This window comes from Galleria mellonella, unplaced genomic scaffold (assembly GCF_026898425.1).
Source record: "Galleria mellonella isolate WM207_F2 unplaced genomic scaffold, CSIRO_AGI_GalMel_v1 utg139, whole genome shotgun sequence".
NCBI classification, from domain to species: Eukaryota; Metazoa; Arthropoda; class Insecta; order Lepidoptera; family Pyralidae; genus Galleria; species Galleria mellonella.
In genome coordinates, this window is record NW_026441995.1 from 8,337,812 (window position 1) to 8,358,605 (window position 20,794).

Below are 20,794 nucleotides of genomic sequence, written 5' to 3' on the forward strand. Positions count from 1 at the left end.
TGCACAGACCATTTCGAATTAACTCGCATAGTTGAATTATGGACTTCAATAGAAGAATATGTTGCTAATAGTAATCTAAAAATACTAAATTTTATAGACCATTTAAAAATACAAAATTTCAATCTTTTGTGTATTGAAATTTGAGACAGGGAACTAATGCATGTCATATTATTTTGTAGGTAACTCACAGATGTTCCAATCGTGCCTCAATCAAGTAAATTAATTTTTAATATCAATAGCTTGTTGTGAAATAAGGTTTAAAATAACAAGTACAATAGTATTAATAAAATTTTATTTTATTTTAAACAAAATAATATAGTTGCAGCCTGCCAGTGGTCGCTCGGTGTGGAGGCGCGCCGGTGCGCGAGGCGAGCGAGGCGCTTCTACAAGGCACTGCAACGCGGAGCTCGCCTCGCGCCTTTCTTATTTACGTACTTCTCTCTACTGCAAGCGTTTCGACAAAATAAACTATAGCACGAGGTGGACCTACTCAGGGACCACGCGCGCCTCGCATCTTGTCCACTGATATACACAAAATATTATAATAATATACAATCATCTCTAGACGTAAATCTGATTATATTAAAAAAGCTGAAAATTTATAAATCCATAATATACATTTACTATAACAATTCGGAGGTTGAGCCGAAGTTATAAGAATTAACTTTCTTGATAAGAACCACCGTTACATTCTGCGCAACTTTCCATAAGTACTCTTCCCTACATTAATACTTGATGCATGAATAACAAGCTAATATTGAAAGTATTTTGAATATAGACCGTCGCGGCGACGGTTTACTAATCGAGGCCGCCTCGCAATAGGGTATGGTCATAATTATAATCATAATTTAAGAGTAAATAAAACATCGACGTTTCAGTGTTTCCCAATTTTTCACATTTTTGAGTTTTATCTTGACAACATTGGGACACATTTTCGTCAGTAGAAATTGGTCACTAAAGCAATAAATTATAATCTAAGCATAATTCGATACAAAAAGTATTGCAGATATAATTAACTTTAAAAACAGATACCACCGAGACAACTGTTGATCTATGCAAATAAAATGTGACTTCAGTCAGAGACTAATCACAAATATCTTTTATAAATATGTGTACTGTATATCAAACTACTAAAAAATAAAAACATAATTTTGCATTTAAAATAGGAAACAGTACTAATAACCGTTATAACCATAATATGTGAAAATATAAACACTAGCAATTTGTTACGTGAGTCAGCAGGTTGGACTAGGGAGGAACGATAATGGTAATAAAAAATTAAATTGTTGTTTAGTTACTCACTAACGCCAACCTGATGATTATCGTAACAAATTAGTACATGAGAGCCTTATCCATCGTACACCGTCATTGCCGAGTAAAATATAACAAAGGGGTTAATGACTTATTATTACGATTTCGTGGTATAATATCGTAATCGATAAGTTTTTATTCATAATTAACAGAAACGATCGTTAGTATTTTGGAACTCTACACGATTATTTGCATAGCAAATATATACAAGTTATGAAATAACTACGCCGTTTTCATCCCTATATCTGGGGTTGTAAGGCTAGGCGAATAATGCAAAAAACATGAGTTCCAACGATGAGGCTTAAAACTAAAAATTTCTATGCATCAAGTGACACAGATTAACAAAACGTAGTTCCTCGTCCAGAATAATACAAAAATTGTAAGATTTTTTTAATTATAAAATAACGAAACTGAAAACACAAATATATCAGGTAGAGTTCCAGCACGAAATGTATACTGTTATGGCAGTAGCTGTAAAACATTATTTTGATCGGGACTAGCACTGCTATTTCAATAAACAGGCAAAATATACACTTTCTTAATTAGAAATGATGAAGCAATAATACACTCGAGCTCTCACATGGTACAGATCCCAAAATCAGGATTACATTTTACATGCATGTCTGTTGATATAGGTTTTGGAAAGGCCTATCCTAGCTAAATTACAAATTGTAGTGCCAATTTACTCAATCACTTTTAGGACTTTACCAATCGCAATAGTTTTATCTGAAACAAAAAATATATATTGTGCTATATAGACTAATAAATATAGAAGTACTGCTGTGTGTACAGCTATACTAATATAATAAGAGTGTGTTTGAATATGCCTTTGGAAATTCCAGTCGAGTGTGAAATATTCTTTTTGCATATGATAGATAATTTTTTTTTGTACAACTTTGAATGGCAAACAAAGTACTCACCCGATGGTAAGTGGCAACCATTGCCTATAGACATGAACAGTACCATGGACATAACAAAGTATACTGTTTCATCCATGATACCCCCCCACCCCCCTTATGCGTTGCCATTTCTGAGATGTATTGAATAAATTATATGCTACAAATTAATAATGACTTTTTTATGTCAATTTAATTAACATCAATCCACTAGATTTATGAAATAACGAAATCTACAATAATATATGAAATTTTATATGGGAAATAAAATATCAGAGAATTCACATCACTTACTTTCGTCTCTTAGTGTGAATCTGCCCATTTGAGCAAATTTCTTGAATGGTTCTAAACAAATGACTCCCGCGCATTCTATCCTCATGATGGCCACTTGGTCCTGTTTGACGAAGCGCGGTCTCGTCTTCGACTTTTCGCCCGTCTTCTTATCAACCAAACAGATTAGCGCCTGCAAATATACAAATTGTCAGCCCATTTGATGTAAAATGGTAACTGTCGTCTATAAACATGAACAACGTCATCACCGAATATACTGTAATGTCTATCGTATTCCTCATATATTGCAATTCCTGTGAATTATGGTGTTAAGCTCATTCAAACCAAAACACAGTCAAGCAAACACCAGAAACAGGAGTGGGACATATGCACCCAATCAGACAAATTATGTAAAACTAACCATTTCCTGCTGCGTTACCCGCTTCTATGAAGTTCCTGTATACATGTACATTCCCATTGGAACTCTTCATGAATCCGGTCTTATATTGTATTATATACTTAAATGATAATTACATACCTAATATGTTCATAAAGTGTCAGCCAATTCAACTAATCGGTTATTGTATAGCATTTTATATGTGATTCTTTAGATTGATATTGAACCAATTGAAATAAAACAAACACTAAATGTTAAGTGGAATAAACCACAACACATTAGTAAAAACCGCATTTAAATCAGTTAAGCCATTTCTGAGATTAGCGTGCACAAACAGACAAAAGTTGTAAAAATCATTGTTTTGGGTTCCATTGCGTTCATAAAGTCCCCCTATAATAGGTTTTCTTATATATCTTACATATACAGACAGTGATCAGTTACAATTTTATTATATGTATTGATGTTGCTCAGGTAAACAAATTATTTATATATGAATTTTATCATCAATACTTTGACTATTGTTTCCGAAAATATTTATAAATATTAATTAAAATAAACGGTTATAAATATTACCTTAACAGTGACTTCTTCAGCTGCACAATGTATGTGCATAACTGCAGAGTAACCGGCGCAGATAATAGATTTGTGCTCCAAAATTACAACTTGAGCATCAAAAACCTGAGGAAACAAAAATAAATTTTATATATAAATACACTCAGATATTTGGGCCGTGTAATCCCGCATTCATATAATAATAAGTCAATACTAACAAAATATAAAATTTATGATGCAATATCATATTTAAACATTTTAATAAACACTATTCTTAAAATACTTTTATTGATTTTTAAAAGAAATAGGTTCTCAGTTCTTATGTGTTTTTTTATGGCTATGCTACACCACTATATCAATAAATCTAAACTGATTTTGATATTTTTTTACAATCGATAGTTTATTTGTGTTGGTCTCCCATACAAATTTTGTGACAATTAAAGATAATTTTTTTCTATGCAATGCAAAAAAAAAAAAACTTAATGCAAAGTAAAAGCTACTTCAATACCTGGACACTATATTCAGCATTCGAAATTAAAATATTTTCTTTCAATTTATCTATGAAATATGTAATTTATCATCATATTTTATCTGATGAAGTTTGTTTTTTTATTGTTTCATATGATGTAATTTCACTACCATAACCTACATTTTAAACAAAAACGCAACCATACAAGCAAGGCTAGTTTAGGTCAGAAACAAAAGTAGAACAGATATAAAGCACCAAACTGACTTATACAAAGTGTTCCTCTGGTAAACAAGTTGTTATAATTATATGTATAGATTTGAAAATGATCTTACTCTTCCAGTGGTAATGGGCTCGGTAATATCACACAAAACGAAACCAGGCGAGACATCCTCCTCTTCAATTCCTTTGAGTTTTACTTTGACATTTTCGCCAGGACCAATGGACGTCACTTCGATGTCATCTGACCATAACTGGTCTACATTCACTTGTACCTGAAATGGGATGAAAGTAAAATGTGCTCAATAATTTATAACAATAAGCAAACAAAACTATTTTTTTTACTGCTAATAGTTCTCTCTATCAGTACGTTATAAATAATCCCCACTACTATTTTATGTTATTTTTATCATCATTAAAAAAATATGAAATTTATGTAAGTATGTGACTTTTGAGTAAATGAGATCTCAAACGCAATTCCCAATTAAACCAATATAAAAAGTAAACTTTTCTAACCTAGCATGAATTAGGATGTTCTTTAGCCTAGGTGACTATTATATATAAGCCACAAATCTAGCAAGAACTCCAAAAAAAGAACCGGGACATACACTTATTTATTATATATTTGTATAATATAAAAATTTTACATACCCTATTAGGCATAAGGAATAAGGTACTGCCTTTTCGTGTAGTACCCGCCTCAACTTTTCCCATAAGCACCGTGCCCATATCCTTGTATTTATCGACTACTGGCATGATGAAGGGGCCGTCCATTTTACGATTCAGTGAGGGTAATTCGTCGATTAGTTGGATGAAAGATGGACCGCGGTACCACGGACAGATTTCCTCAGTTACCTGAAGAAAATAAATAATATTGACAAGTGGGAATAGTTAATATTAATGTAGCGTACATCATTTCAGGGACTCAATAATTTATATCCACAATATATTGAACTCGACAAAGAATTTATATTCACACTATTCCCATACGTTATTAACGTAAAAGTAACAGTTTCGAGGCCTGTTGTCAATATATAATACGATATAAACGCACGACTTTTTGTACATAAGAATCTGAATGTCACTAGATTAATTAGTATGAATAACAAAATGGATGTCTCGTCGTCCAAATTGCACGTATCTTTTTCCTTGTTTGATAAAAACTCAGCCTTGAAATGAGCATAGAGTTGTATGTTATAATTTAAAACTTTAGGTTACAAAGACTCAAATAGAACCTATGGTATCCATATTAATTCAATTTCATAGGTTTGCTTTCAGTGGCTTTTTAAAAAAAGTTTGTTGATGAAATCAAATCATTACCCATTTCAAGGCTCTCTGTCGTCTGTCCTATTGAGAAAGGAAAAAGAAAAAGTTTAAATTATGCAAAAGGGTTGAGCATTGCTAGCTTAATATGCTAGCTTACCAACCATGCTAATAATTAGGTAACAAAAATTAAATTAATAAAAGTAGAAAATATACTTACTTTTTCCAATAAGCCTTGTCCAGTTTGACCAGAAACAGGTAAGAAAGAGAGATCCTTTGCTGGATTAAAACCCAACTTCTTGAGGTAAGGAAGGATTTTGTCTCGACATTCATTGTATCTGAAAAATCAGAAATATACTGCATATATCAAAAGCACAGCTCTATTGCAAAGGTCTTACTTCTATTGATATCCTATTATGATAGCAGGTCTCAAATCAGAAGCAGTGTGTACTTATTACAAAGAGTCTATCTAAATATAGATTCTGATTATTATAAACAAAACATTAATTCATGATATTTATGTAATATTAAAAGAGTTGTTATATCAGATACTGCTATCGAGAGTCCTGACCTTTCTTATGTGCAAACTCGACGACTTTCAGCCACTCAAATAAGCTGGCTTCTGAAAGGGCTTTAGCATCATAGACCACATACATACGCTACGACAGATTATACAGAAGACCGAAAGGTATAATTTGTCACTGTATCTGGCATTTATGAACTATGAGAAAGCCTTTGATTCGGTCGAGTTATGGGCGGTACTACAGTCTCTGCCAGATTGACTATAGGTATATCGACGTATTGAAGTGTATGTACAGTAAAGCTACAATGTCTATTCGAGTACAGAACCAGAGTATAAAACCCATCCCAGTACATAAAGGTGTAAGACAGAGTGACGTCATATCCCTGAAACTCTTCACAGCTGAATTGGAAGATGTTTTCGAACTCTTGGACTGGAAAAGATATAATATAAACATCAATAGCGATTTGCCGATGACATAGTAATTACTGCAGAATCCCTGAAGGATTTGAATACTATGCTCAATGACCTCAATGGTGCTTCTCAACATGTAGATTTTAAGATGAATATGGACAAAATTAAAATCATGTTTAACGTCCATGTTACACCTATATCGATTATGATTGAAAACACTACGCTCGAAGTTGTCAATGAGTATGTATAACTGGGACAAGTTGTCAGAAAAGGTAAGTCCAACTTTGACTGAGATATCACCCACGAATCCAACTCGGCTGTTTGAAGACGAAAGTAATTAACTAGTGCGTGTTGCCAGTGATAATTTATAGAACCGAAACATGGTCCTGTGCAAAAGCTTCAAATTACTCAGCGAGCTATGGAGAGGACTATGCTCGGAGTTTTTTTAAGTGATAGAATTGAAAACGATATATTCGCAAAAGAACCAAAGTAAGCGACATAGCCCGAAGGATAAGCAAGCTGAAGTGGTAATGGGCTGGTCACATAGCTTAAAGAGCTAACAACTGATAGGAAAGGTTCTTGAGTGGTGACCCCATACGGACAAACGAAGTGTGGAATGACCTCTCCCCCACTAAATGGAGTGACAACTTCATTGCAGGTAGTCAATGGATGCAGGTGGCTCAGGACTGTTCCTTATGGCAGTCTATGGGGGAGGCCTATGTCAAGCAGTGGACGGATAATGGTTGAAATGATGATGATGATGTTATATCAGATATTACTCTATAATTGTATGTAATTGACAATAAATTCAAATAGAATAAAATTTTCATAATTTGATAATATTTCTATATTTTCATTATTAGATGTTATTTAATTAAAACATGAATGAATAAACAGAAAAATTCAGTTTTTCCTCAACTATTATATAATTCACAGTCAAGGTGAGTAGGTTGGTACATGATGTAATCTAATTATCTCAGTTTATATAGGGTTATCTAATGAGTGATCGAAAGTTTGCACAAATATGATAATAATATACCTTTTTTCATCCCAGTTGACAGTAGGGTCATCCATCTTATTCACAAGTGCCACTAAGTGTTTCACACCTGCTGTTTTAGCCAACATAGCATGCTCACGAGTTTGCCCTCCTCTATCGAAACCGGTTTCGAATTCACCTTTACGCGCAGATATGACCTGAAATTAATAAATAGTATTATGTTAATAATTTACTCAAATTTCGCATTACACATAAAAGTGGTATAGAATTTTATATGCCATTATTGTATAATTTAGTTAAATGTTCAGGACTGAACAACACATCCTTATAGTATTAAGGCTGAGTTAGACTAAACACAGAACACAGTATTGACCATAGAAATATATAGCTGTATAAATATATAGCTGACTGTGTTAAGTTGCCATATAAAATGCCCCATTCGCTGATATATTATATGTCTTTATTCATCGTAAATATTACATGTATACTGGAAGTTGATTCAAAGAATTTGGAAGAAAGGTTGATCCACTCGTAGATGATTGGGCTACTTTAGTTTGTGGCGGGTTGTACGGTGGTGAAAATCAGCCAGTACTGCAAGATCAGCCTGCGCTGCACCTCCAATCATATTGGGTACAAAACTCTTGTGCCCAGGGGCATCAAGAATAGTGAAATGCTTCTTCTCAGTCTCGAAATATGCTCTCCCCACTTCAACTGTTTTTCCCTTGTCACGTTCTGTATAAATGAAATGATATATATGGTAAACAAATTATTAATGTATATACTTCTATAGTTAATCTAATTATAATACTTTTATTTTATTTTTAATAAAAATCATGGTTTTCCAGGTGGTAACACCACAGTCTATGACAGTCTGTAATACCAATATTCACAGATTTCTAGACCTCGCAACAAGATCTCCTGCGTCGTGCTAGTCTAGGTTCTACCAGAGGCTTAGTAAATGATTCAACAAATATCGCAATCTGAATATTAGAAAAAGGTATGGAAGCAAGCTGGTTGTAGACAAAGTTTAGTCTGGTTCTAGCAAGTTCCATTAATATTTTTAAGCTAAAAGAGTTCTGTGTTCAATTAATTTCTTCAGCTAATCAATTTCTAGCTTTTTTTTATGCAACTTAGAATGGCAAACAAGCTGACGGCCCACCTGATGGAAAGTGGTAACTATCGCCTATAGACATAAGGAGTATCATGAACATAAAACAGGACTGTTTCGTCGGTGGGGGTGGGGGGGATTCGTTGCCATTCTTGAGAACTAAGGTGTTATGCTTCTATATCTTGTAAATTCACTGCCATATCCCAACCTTCAAACCGAAACAGCCATCCAAACACAACTGCTTATCAGTTATAATATGAATGGGACAGGTGCCCAAGCAAACGACTTTTGTACAGTCTCCCTCTGGAAAATAAGCTAGCTAAGTGATTATTCACGTGTAACAAATATTAAAGACTACCATCATATATATAATGGTTAATACCTATAGTCACCTATAATGTTATGTAACCATCATTGGACCTTATATGACTATTGACTACAAGATCTGATTTATAAAATCTTTATAATGTTGCTAGGACAATGTACTGAAGTGATTATAGATTAGTCACAGTAGATATATAGTCGGTAAATTATCGTAACACTCAAATACGTAACAGATAATGTACAACTACACTGTCAAATATTGTTTCACGACATATTTGATATTCATTTTTTTTTGGTCTACAATAACATAAGTATAGGTATAATTACTTGTAATAAATGTAATAAATTTGACGATTAGAATTCAATGTGAATAATAATAGTACTTAATATAAAAAAAAAATCTATTAATATAATCAAAATAAAATAAATTGTGACTATAGTTACATAAGTTATTAATAAACTTTTAGCTTAGTATTGTGGTTTAATCATTTAAAAGGAGCCAGTAGAGCGGGTGAAAAACATGCGTGGATTACTAGAGACAAATTTATATCAGGAGCTTCTAACAAAGAGAGTGACCACATAACACAGTGCGAGCAAAAATTAAAAACTAAACTAGTGGTTGTAATACATTACGTGATACCAATTTGTGTTGCATTTTTGTATTTTATTGAACATTATATTACAGGTGTAGTCTAATTATTATCTTACCTTCTTGATTGGTGTCTAGTGCCCATGACAAGTACCAAGATTCTCTTGATTTCTCACGTGCCTCCCTTTCATATTTGTCCAATGTTCTTTTGTCAACCATCCCCGTCAACGACATTATTTGACCACCAATAGTAGATTTTCCAGCATCTAATATTGAACAATAGTTAATTAGTTTAAACTATTATCTTATATTTTGAATGTGAAAAAATATATATTTAATAAGATTATTACTTTAAAGGTGAATTATTTGACAATTTTGAAACATTAATATGTCACACACAAATAAGAATATAGGCATTCCATTTTGTTGAGGAAAAATAAAATTAACCAATCCTATCTGAATACTATTATTTATCCTATATAAAAATAGTATTTTGTTTCTATTTTTCTTAAAGGGTGATAATGGAATAGTAATCCCGCCTGCGCTATCGGTATACGCTGGCGGGGCACTAGTGAGCGATAAGAGGTGACAATGAAAGCAGGTCAGTTAGCCCACTGTGATGAATGCCACTAGAATTAACTACGATGGTTTCCATGGGGAACCACGTGGAGGTCGACCTGACAGGGTGTATTGCCGGAAATGGATCAGTTAGACTCCATTACTTACAATCCCTTTCTCCTGGTATTTTGGGTTTATACTATAATACGTTTTAAGCATTTAAAAAATATCTACCAATATTAAGTGTTATGATTATAGAAGAGTTAGATAGAGGCTGGTTAATAGCCATCATCAATTCTTTAATTAAATATGAACTTACCAACATGTCCAATGAAAACAACATTAACATGTTCCTTTTTACTTCTAGTATCTTCAACTCGAGGTGGTTTTTTCTTCGGAATTTTTTTTGTTGTTTCACCATCATCCTAAGAATGCAACAAAAATTATTTAATAGCCAAAGCAGTATAATATGTCAACTATGTCTTATTCAAGGTTTCTAGGCCATAATTAACATTGATAATTAGAAACAAAAACATTTGCTTGGATCCTAATCTGATAAAAAATTGAGAAGCTATTGTTTGTACACTGTGTAGAAAAAAATTATGTACTAAATATATATAAAGAATTTCGAATGTTTGATAAAGTCATGGGAACAGAAGTGGTACAATGTAAAGATATAAAGAGATAAAATAAATTGATAATATTGAATTTACACTAACTGTTGCTTATTGATAAAAAAGCAATTTTATCAAGTACCTTTGCCAATTTCAGCAATAGTAATAATTGATGTTTCAAATATTTTCAATGTAGATTTACTAAGATGAATGTATTTAAATTGGCTGAAATATCCAAATCACATTAAATATGTTTGAATTAAATATATGGTATGTCAATGCGGTACAAAAAGAATGTTTACAACATTCTTTTTATAATTGCAAAATAAATAATAATAAAACTTGGTGATGTTTTTCTTTTCACTCTTCTTCCCTTTTATCTTTTTTCTTGTTCCATGCTATAAGTTCCATTTTCAACTTTATTCATACCCCTACATGTAGAATTTGATGTGGAGAAGAATTTTAAAATTTTATTATTATTATAAGTCAATCAATGTACTCGAAAGTACTGGTCGAGAGTGGAAGTTAAGGGCACAAACATTCTAACTGACTCAAAAACAATAGATGCGACTAAAGTTATAAAATACAGACTGTCACATTTAGAATTAAAGTGTTTTATATCATCGATGCAAGTTAAAAATATCCGAACATAAATACGGATCTAAGGACACACCATTTAATTAACATTTAACACACAATCTTTCAAGCAAATGGCTGTTAAGCCATTAGGCTACACTGCTTTTTTTTTTTACTTTTTTGGCTAAATATTTATAGATCTTTAATTACTAGTCTTAGTAATTAAAGATCTATAAATCTATCTTTAGTCATCTCACTAGGAATTTGGTACATTTGTGATGGATGATATATGTCTATTTAGATACAGGGTGATAATTGAATTTTACATAAATGGAAACATTCAAATTCAATTGGCACCCAAATAACATACTATAGTATCTATACGGAAATACAGAAGAATAACGTTCTAAATTGTTTTAGGGTTTTCATAATTTTATTAGAAAAAGTAATTATGATTAATTTGACTCTAGTATTTTTAATGGATGATAATAGAATCGTAACCCTGCGTGCGCTAACGGTATACGCTGGCGGGACTCCAGTGAGGGATGATAGGTGAGAATGAAAAGGCCGATGATTTCCAGGGGGAACTATGTGGAAGTCTACCTGATAGCATATATTGTTAGCAATAAGACTGGTAGTCCACATTACTAACACCCCCTTCCCCCCTGACTGTAGTATTAACAAAACCGAGCCTTACAATCTTAAAAATTCAGACCAATATTCTATACAAATTAAGTAAAAATGTTGATACCAAATTCAGGCAAACAGAAAGTGAAGTTTCATTCATCATAACATCATATGTGAATGTCTAATTGACTATAATTATTAATTATATATAAATTAATAATTATTTGAATATGATTTTAACAGCATTTTATTTCTTGATGTTCAACATCAAGTTTGTTTCTTTTCATTTAGCTCTAAAATTCCAAAAAAACTTTCATGATAGGAAAACACACCTGTTGCTCTGTATCTTCCTCTTCTGGCTCGTTGTTATCTTCAGGGGTAAGCAGTGCATCATCAGCCTCAGCTTCCCAACTATCAGCTGTAGGTGAAACATCAGGTGGAACAGGGAGTGTTGCAGTAGCAGGCGCTGCAGCTGGCGGCACGGGCGGGGGCTCCTCTACTCGCGGAGAGGCCGAGGCTGCACCACCATCCCCACTTTCAACTCCACCATCTCCACAACCTGTTGTAGTAATATTACATTACATAAAATATTTCTTATAAATCTTTAGTACGTAAGTACATATATATAATATAATTAAATTTCAATAACTTCACATATTCAGTGGTTGTAGACCATTCTAAAGGTAAAGATAATTTTGATTAATGAACTACATTTAGCAACCATATTTGTGGAGAAAATTGTTTAAATTGTTGGTTCCTAAAATGACTTTAGGAACCAACAATTTAAACAATTTTGTGAGTTAGCTACCATAAAAAAAGGTAGAACTCTTCTATTGGTAGTATCAAGGAGCACACTTTGTACAGTTAACATTGTAATACTAAGCATAAACTACCTTCTTGTTATATCGCTCTGAAGCTTCACAATAGATGCTATAAAATTCAAAGTCTATATAATAACTTTGAATGATAGATATGCGAGTATTAAACACATTCCTAAAACTGTCTACTACCATACAAAATAATGCATCATAAACTGCCCCTAAGTTTATCCACTAACTCTAAATTGTCACATAATGATTTGTGACATGCCAAAGGAGTTACAACAATTTGTCAAATCTGTTTATTTTAATCCACAGATTTAATATCCTATTGTTAGATCTTTCCTGATAGATGGAGGATATAGCTTACTATTTCCATACTGACTAGGCCACACAAATATATAAATAACAAAATACTAACAAGGGGTTACTAACCCCCTTTTTGTTATTCTTTTTTTTTTATACAACTTAGATTGGCAAACAAGCTGACAACCCACCTGATGGAAAGTGGTAACCGTCGTCTAAAGACATGAGCGGTAGTATGGAAATAACTGAGTATACTGTTTCCCCCATGATACACCCCATGCGTTGCCATTCCTGAGGACTCAAGTGTTATTCCTCTTTACCTAGTAAATTCACTCCATATTCCACACTTCAAACCGAAACACAGCCAAGCAAACACAACTGCTTCACAGTTGAAACACGAATGGAACAGAGTTACCCAAGCAATCGACTTTTGTACAAAGTCTCCCTCTGGAAAATTCATTAAAATGTCAAACCTCTTATAAACCAGTTTTAACTATTGAACTGTTTTGTCTCTTTCTTTTACAATAAATTACTAATTTGAAAGAAAGTGATAAAACAGTATAATAGTTAAGTAAATTTGTATAGTTTTTTGTTTTTATGAATGGGTTTTAAAGTGCAGACCAAAAAAAAAGTAAAAAAAATTATAGACATTTGATAATAGGAACATAGGTACAAATAAATATATATAATTCTATATTACTTTTAAAGAAATATAGATAAATATAATGACATTTTATATAATAAAACTATAAAAATTATAGTTTGTTTCAGAGGATAATATATTAAGATACTTTTGACTATTTTGATATGTTTAAAAAAAGGGTTGATATTGTAAACAGCTGATGTGTGACAGCTGATTTAGTCTATATATTTTAACCTAACTTAGTTAACCTAACTTTCTATTATTTCTTATATAATTCATATCAATTAAATAATATTTTTTTTGTCTTAGTGTGTGTGTGTGTGTACGTATCTAATAAAATTTGTGAACACATTTTGTGAGATAAATGTATAGAGTTTTTTTTTTTATGCTGCTTATACATAGATTGTAAATGTTAGTGAAAGTTTGTAGATTATTAACAAATAAACACACATAGCTATAAATAAATATATAATTAATATTAGTACATAAGGCAGAGTTATAATAATTCTTCACATTATTATAAATGTAAGATATTTCTCAAGATATAGAATCTAAAAGATGAAATAATAGATACCTATATTTTTATATGCAGTATTAATAAAACAAAACACACCTTTTGTATAATCCATATGGAATTCCGAATAAAAAGTAATTTAAGAGAAAGTAACCAAATAGCGATTAACAAATAGGCAGTCTCTCGCCGCGTGTCTCGACCTAACCCGTTAGAACTGGATTAAAAAAATAGTCATAGGACGTATGTTGCGATTGTATGCTTATTACATTATGATATGCGTGATCAAAATTTTAATTAATTTAAAATAATTTTTAGCAGGTAATACATGCTCAAGGAATATTACTCAATTCTTGCAGCAACATTGCAGATATCTAAATGACAAGACAGAACTTACCATTTATGACAGGGCTTTCTGTAGAATTTGTAGAACCACTTTCAGATTTTTGTGGTGATGTGGGGGACTCAGTATTGTCGTTAGCCTGAGAAGGCTTACAAAAAGAAGGCACAAACTCTACGGCATTTACATTCAACGTGGAAAATTTAGTAGACACATCATTGGAATCTTTTGCACCTTGTTCACCTATAAGATCCGCTTGACTTTCCCAAGAGTCCGGAGCACCGTTATTGGACATTTTTAATAACTGACAATGTAAATTTACTAAATAAGTCTTCTTTTACCAGTTAATTTTATTATTATTCGCGTTCTTTTCTCGATAGATCCGCGTGTGTCTTTATCCTACACCGGAAGTTCATGGCAATTTGCCAAATAAGTGTTAACAAACATATTATAGCATATGAAGACAATAGAAGAAAATTTAAAATATATGTACAGTAACATTAATTATATGGATTAAAATATTTTTTTCATTTTTATTTTATCCCAAAGTTAAATGAAATTATGGTTTTTAATTAAATTGTATTACAACTGATTATAAACTTCCGGTATTTAAAAAAAAAGGAATAAAAATTGCCATGTATAGAAAGTAAATTACAGAGTTTACGTATTCATGAAGAACTCTGACGCGTGGTATTTACAACTCTTATGAAGATTAATATAAAATACGTATGAAAAAATTTTCTCCCCATTTATGAAGAACTGATGATAACTTATAGTCATAAGTCAGCCAAGCTGTATGAGCTATGCTCTTTGTTTGTCATTTTTAAACGAATTTTAAAACAACAACTTTACAATGTTGAGTGCACAGATTAGAAAAGTTACGGTATACTAATCAAATGACGAGGATAATACAAAATGAAAGATCGATATAAAGTAAAAAAAATTAAACTATAAAGTTTAAATATCTAATATATAAAATTCTCGTGTCGCGGTATTTGTTACCAAACTCCTCCGAAACGACTTTACTGATTTTTTATGAAATTTTGTGTGCATATCGGGTAGGTCTGAGAACCAGCTAACATTTATTTTTTATACTCCACAATGATAAGAGTGACCCACCCCAAAATATTCTTTTTTATTTTTTTGACAAAATTTTTTATTTTTATTTTATTAGGATTTAGCGTTGAAAAATACATACAACTTCAAAATTTCATCCTTTTACGATCAACCCCTTTTTTTTAAACACGATTTTTATATTCCGAAATAGGGTTGCAAGATGGGAATCAAATATAATAATTGTAGTACGAGTAATTTCCATATATAGTCTATAATTACAATTTGCTTTTTGATGGATGTGGAATGTTACAGGAGACCAATAATGTTATTTAATATTTTAAATATTTTATTACGTGCAATGTTACAACGATTATTTTAGTGACAAGACACAAGACAGTTTATTTTTCTATTTAATTGAGCTGTAGGTCTATGGCCGTGTACAACCTCTTTCTTACACTCCTCCTCACGGCATAGTATCTACCTACTGTAGGAGTCCCAGCTCTTGGCGACAGTATTCATATTTAGGACGAGGCAAAGCTTTTGTAAAGATGTCCGCTATCATATTCCCTGTTCCTAGGTATGAAAGTTGCACCACATTTTGTTGCACCATATCTCTTATAAAATGTTGGCGGATATCGATATGTTTGGATTTGACGCTAATGATAGGGTTCATTGCTAACTGTTGTGCGGCTTGATTGTCGTTGTGAATAGTAATTCCTTTTTGTTTAAAGTAACCCAAATCAGTCAGAATATTTTTCAAATGAACAGCCTCTTTTGTACATTCGCTCAAAGACATGTACTCGGCTTCCGCCGTTGAGAGTGCTACAGTCCTTTGTTTTCTTGACTCCCAACTTATGACCGCACCGTTCTTTATAAAACAATGGCCGGTATATGACCTTCTATCTAATGGACACGATGCCCAGTCGGCATCTGCGTAACCCTTTAAAATTTTATCTCCATTCTTGTGGAATGTTAATTTTAAATCTATTGTACCTTTCAAGTATCTAATTATACGCTTTGCAGCTGCCCAGTGTTCTTTTCCATAATACGCATTGAATTGACCAAGATAGCTAACAGCATGAGCTATGTCTGGTCGCGTAGCAACTGATAGGTACATGAGGACTCCAATCAAGTTTCTATAGGGTAAGTTCGAATCTGGATATTCTTCTTTCTTTAATTTTAATGCTGTTTCCATAGGAGTTGCCACAGGTTTTGCATCTTGCATAGAGAATTTCTTAAGGATATCTTTAATGTATTTCTTTTGACTCATAGTAATTTTTTCTTTATCCTGTTTAAATTCTATACCTAAACAGTATTTCAACTCTCCGATGTCTTTCATTTCGAACTTTCTCTCTAGTGCTTTCTTTACTTCTTTTAATATTTCTGAACTTGAATATGCTATAATTAAATCGTCAACATAGACTGTTATTATTATTTTATCTCCTCCTTTCTTCAATAGGTATACACTTTTATTATATCTTTTTTCTTAATTTAAATTAATCTTCAAGCCTTACCGGTCGATAACTGATCATCTATCAATCGATAAGTTACATCACGGAGTAGGGATCAGAACGAAGCCGGCCTCCTTTCTATCACTCTCTACTATACAGTTTTCGTAAATTTTTTTTATGTCTTAATTGTAGCAGTGACTGTTATACATCATCATATCATTTTAAATTTTCAGTGCAACTCTCATATCAATTCTATTCTCATAGTGAATTTATTATTATTAGAAATAATAATAAATAGTTGCTATTAAGTGGTCAATGGTACTTTGAATAAGGCATGCCCCCATTGTCATGTAGTTAAATTTAAAAATGAGCCAGTCGGGATGTGTTGCTCATCAGGAAAGTGCAACTGAGTTTGAAACATTACCTGACCTAGTAACAGGATAGAATCTGGATCCGTACCGATGTACGGATCCAGATTCTATCCTCTTCCTAAAGTCAATGCGCATATTCAATTCATGTTTCTAAATGACATCTTTCGGTGCATCAGAAATAATTCAAAATATTGCTGCAGACGGTCAACAATTTAATTCCACGTTTAAAATCATGAGCCAAGTCTATCGGAAAGTAGGCCCATTGTTGCCAATGCCAAGCGAATTTCATAATTTTCTACAAATTTACTTGGGTGGCGAGGACTCCGAACGCTCATTTGCCCATCGTGTGGCTTAAATAAAGTTTACTTTAATTGTGTACAATGCTTCAATCATCTTTCAATTGTAATTACATCTCCACACACGTATAGTGTCAGCTATTTTCTATTGAATTAAGAAAATATTCTCTACAAATAATGTATATGGCAAAACAACGTTTGTTCAGCTAGTTTTAGTACATATAAATTTGAATTAAACGATATAAATCTGGGAATTTAGTCGCGATGGAGCGTTTATTGTGTGTTTATCAAAACAACAATTCGTTGCGAGGCGAAAACACAAATTTCGAAAACACAAAGGTTTACACAACTTTGATCCAGCTCTCCAAACGATTAATTGGATTGCTAAGTTGACCGGTTCGACGTTAATAACCGCGGTTGGGTCGCCCAAGGACATCACGTACGGAACAAAACATCGACACAGTGGCTCAATCATTGAAAATCCTACACTCAACTCGTCGTTAGAAAATAACAGTTTTTTGAAGAAAGATTTACTTATGCACCCTTACAAAATTCAGTTGGTGCAAAATTAAAACATTGTCAAATTGTTCAATAACATAATGTTCTCTGAAAATCCACATTAACGGACAAAACATCAATTTTAATAATGAAAAAGCGTTTCATGGCATCATAGGGCCTTACTTTTTTAATCTGTAAGTTTTTATCAAAACTTTGTTTGATGCAAACACAGGATTCAAGATGTACGACTCTAACCCGCGGTCAATTAATGACCTAAAAGAAAACATCCGCAGAGAAATGGCAAGCATTTCAGCAGTGACGTGCCGCGCAGTCATCGACAATTTCAGAAGGCGTTTGCAAGAGTGCCGTGACTGTAACGGATTACATTTGGACGACGTTATTTACAAAAAATAATTCCCTTTTTTCTAGCTATATTTAAAAATAAAAATATTATTCATAGTGTAATTAGTTTTATTTTAATTAAATTTTTTCATTACTAAGGACTTATGGGCCACCCTGTATAAAAATTAAACGATATAAATCAATATTTTGTTTATATTCTTTTCCATCTCTAAATGTGCGGTGTAATAACTCTTGGCATTGCTCCTTCTTAGAAAATAAAGTTTTTGGAGACCTTAAAATTAAAACATTGTCAAATTGAAAAATAAAACATCTATTTTAATAATGAAAAAGCGTTTCTAATCTGTAAGTATCCTGTTTGATGCAAACACAGGATTCAAGATAATGGGCTTGTTATTACTGTTTTTCGAATAAAAAAAATGGCTAGTAGTGGGTAACTAGCCGATATGGGGAAAAGAGATTGTTAGTAATGGAGATTTACCAGCTTCATTACTAGCAATATATCCTATCAGTTCAACCTCCACGCGGTTACCCCAAGAAACCATCTTGGTTAGTTCTTGTGGAATTTATCACGATAGGCTAATTGACCTGCTTTCATCCTGATCTATCAGCCCTCATTGGTGCCCTGCCAGAGTATACCGATAGCGCAGGCGAGGTTACCTTTCCATTATCGTTCTACAAAAAAAATGTCGACATTTTAACAACGGTCCATTTATTTGTGGTGTAATAGCTGGCTATTTGGCTATCGGCTATTGTACGATAGATACATCACAATCGACCCAATTGCATTACGGTTAGCGTTATCTACTTAGTTTTAAGTTATAGGATACGATTTTCTTTATTTTTTTATTCAACAAATTACTTTGTAGTCGTTATTATATTAGGTATATCCATTAATAAAAAGCCACTTAAAGGTAATGCTTTTTGTTTAAGGTTATGATGTTATATCGGTTCGGAAATACTGCTGTTGGAAGTCGATTGCAAAAGAGTGGTTGTGTGTGGAAAAAAATGCATTGAAAAATGCACGGTGGAGGACTGCTATTCATCCAGATGATTAGAATAATACTTTAGTTTGTTGCGAGTTGTACGGATGTGATAATCAGCAGCAGATATTAATCCAAACAATTCCTTAAAGTACTTCCCATGATAAATTCAACAAAAGATTGCATCTCTTATGCAATAGTTCTACACAGTTTCAATAATTGTCATCAATTATTCGAGTCCCCCGACTTTGAATGCGGTCCAACGGAAGGAGCAGTTACTGTGCTCCATAGGTTATAACAGTATTTCATATGTGGCATGAAATAACTTTTTCCTAACTTTTTGGAAGCCATCTTAGCCTTTTCCTCCAGATGACCGCAAAACTGGTCGTCGCAAGATATAGTAACACCAAGGATTCATAGACTAAACTTATTATAAAAGAAAGGAGATACGACAAACGGCGTCTTTTGTGCGTTAAATACGAAAACTTGTGTCTTCAGGGGATTGAATTGAACACGGTTCTGTTCGCCCCAGATAGAAACTAAATCGATTAGCTTTTGGATTTATTTTATAATTTAATGAATTAATTAATATGTAAATAAATAAATAAATATAAATTATAATTTAATTTCTACTAGTTGAATATAGAACTGTTTACTAACCTAATAAGAACTTTGTTATTGCCTATTCAAAGCAAGGAAAATTTGTTATTATTATTATCTACTGCCACTCTCAGAAAAACGAATGAAATTAACACTAATGAGATATTAGTTAATGATAATTCAAATCATTAGTTGATATATTAACGAAGTTAGCAATTACCGTTAATTAACGTGTGCGACCATGGAACGAAAGGAAACGCAGATACAATGTTGACAGTAGATTAAATATATGAAAACTTCCATAAAATGATTGAACTCGTATACTGTTTCATACTGTTTACTGTTTCATTTTCAAAGACAGTGACAAATTTAACAGTAATGAATGAAATAACGAAATGATTACTGGCTGTAACTGATTTACTAACTTGAACAACGTACCAAATATACAACTGTGTACCGTCATTATTGAACATTTTGATATCAAAGTTGTTGGGTAGCACGGACATCTCCATGATAAATCGTCAATCTAGCTTCTATTTTAAGTTTATACGTATTATTAATAAAAACATGTCGCTAAAACGTACACCACACCACCACCGCCCACTAACAAAGGGAATCCAATACAATCATACGGTTCAGAACCCAATATTTCTACTTCACCGCAGGATTTAAACAATAGTCCACCTATGTAGACAACATCGCGTAATATAAAACGGAAGCGTGAAGATACGCGAACTCAGGAATTAAATGAGTTAAAAGGTGACATAATTGATATGTTTGAATCCAAATTCACTTTAATGAGGAAGACAATAAATAAAATTAAAGATCAGGATGTAGAAATTCATAATACAGTGGAATTC

At 32.6% G+C, this 20,794-nt stretch overlaps 1 protein-coding gene and 1 long non-coding RNA gene across 2 annotated transcripts; one reads left to right on the forward strand and one right to left on the reverse strand.

The window, feature by feature from the left end:
• Window positions 1-278: 278 nt before the first annotated feature.
• On the reverse strand, window positions 279-14,748 carry LOC113510595 (eukaryotic peptide chain release factor GTP-binding subunit ERF3A). The gene is made up of 12 exons (XM_026894055.3): window positions 14,377-14,748; window positions 12,034-12,260; window positions 10,204-10,309; window positions 9,446-9,592; window positions 7,892-8,037; window positions 7,348-7,502; window positions 5,595-5,712; window positions 4,763-4,966; window positions 4,228-4,386; window positions 3,448-3,552; window positions 2,502-2,670; window positions 279-2,037 (listed from the first exon to the last, which is right to left on the reverse strand). The coding sequence occupies exons 1-12, from the start codon at window positions 14,612-14,614 to the stop codon at window positions 1,994-1,996; spliced, it is 1,818 nt and encodes a 605-aa protein (XP_026749856.2). The 5' UTR covers window positions 14,615-14,748; the 3' UTR covers window positions 279-1,993.
• LOC128202598 (uncharacterized) lies at window positions 8,952-10,843 on the forward strand. Its single transcript, XR_008253880.1, has 2 exons — window positions 8,952-9,054; window positions 9,841-10,843. It is a non-coding gene; the product is annotated as an uncharacterized LOC128202598 (long non-coding RNA).
• Window positions 14,749-20,794: the final 6,046 nt, after the last annotated feature.

Coding starts and splice junctions, on each gene's coding strand:
- LOC113510595 (XM_026894055.3), bottom strand. CDS start 14,614: ATGTCCAATAACGGTGCTCCGGACTCTTGGGAAAGTCAAGCGGATCTT. Junction 8,038..9,445: donor ACTAGACACCAATCAAGAAG/GTAAGATAATAA, acceptor TCATTTATACAG/AACGTGACAAGGGAAAAACA. Junction 5,713..7,347: donor GTCAACTGGGATGAAAAAAG/GTATATTATTAT, acceptor CTGATTTTTCAG/ATACAATGAATGTCGAGACA.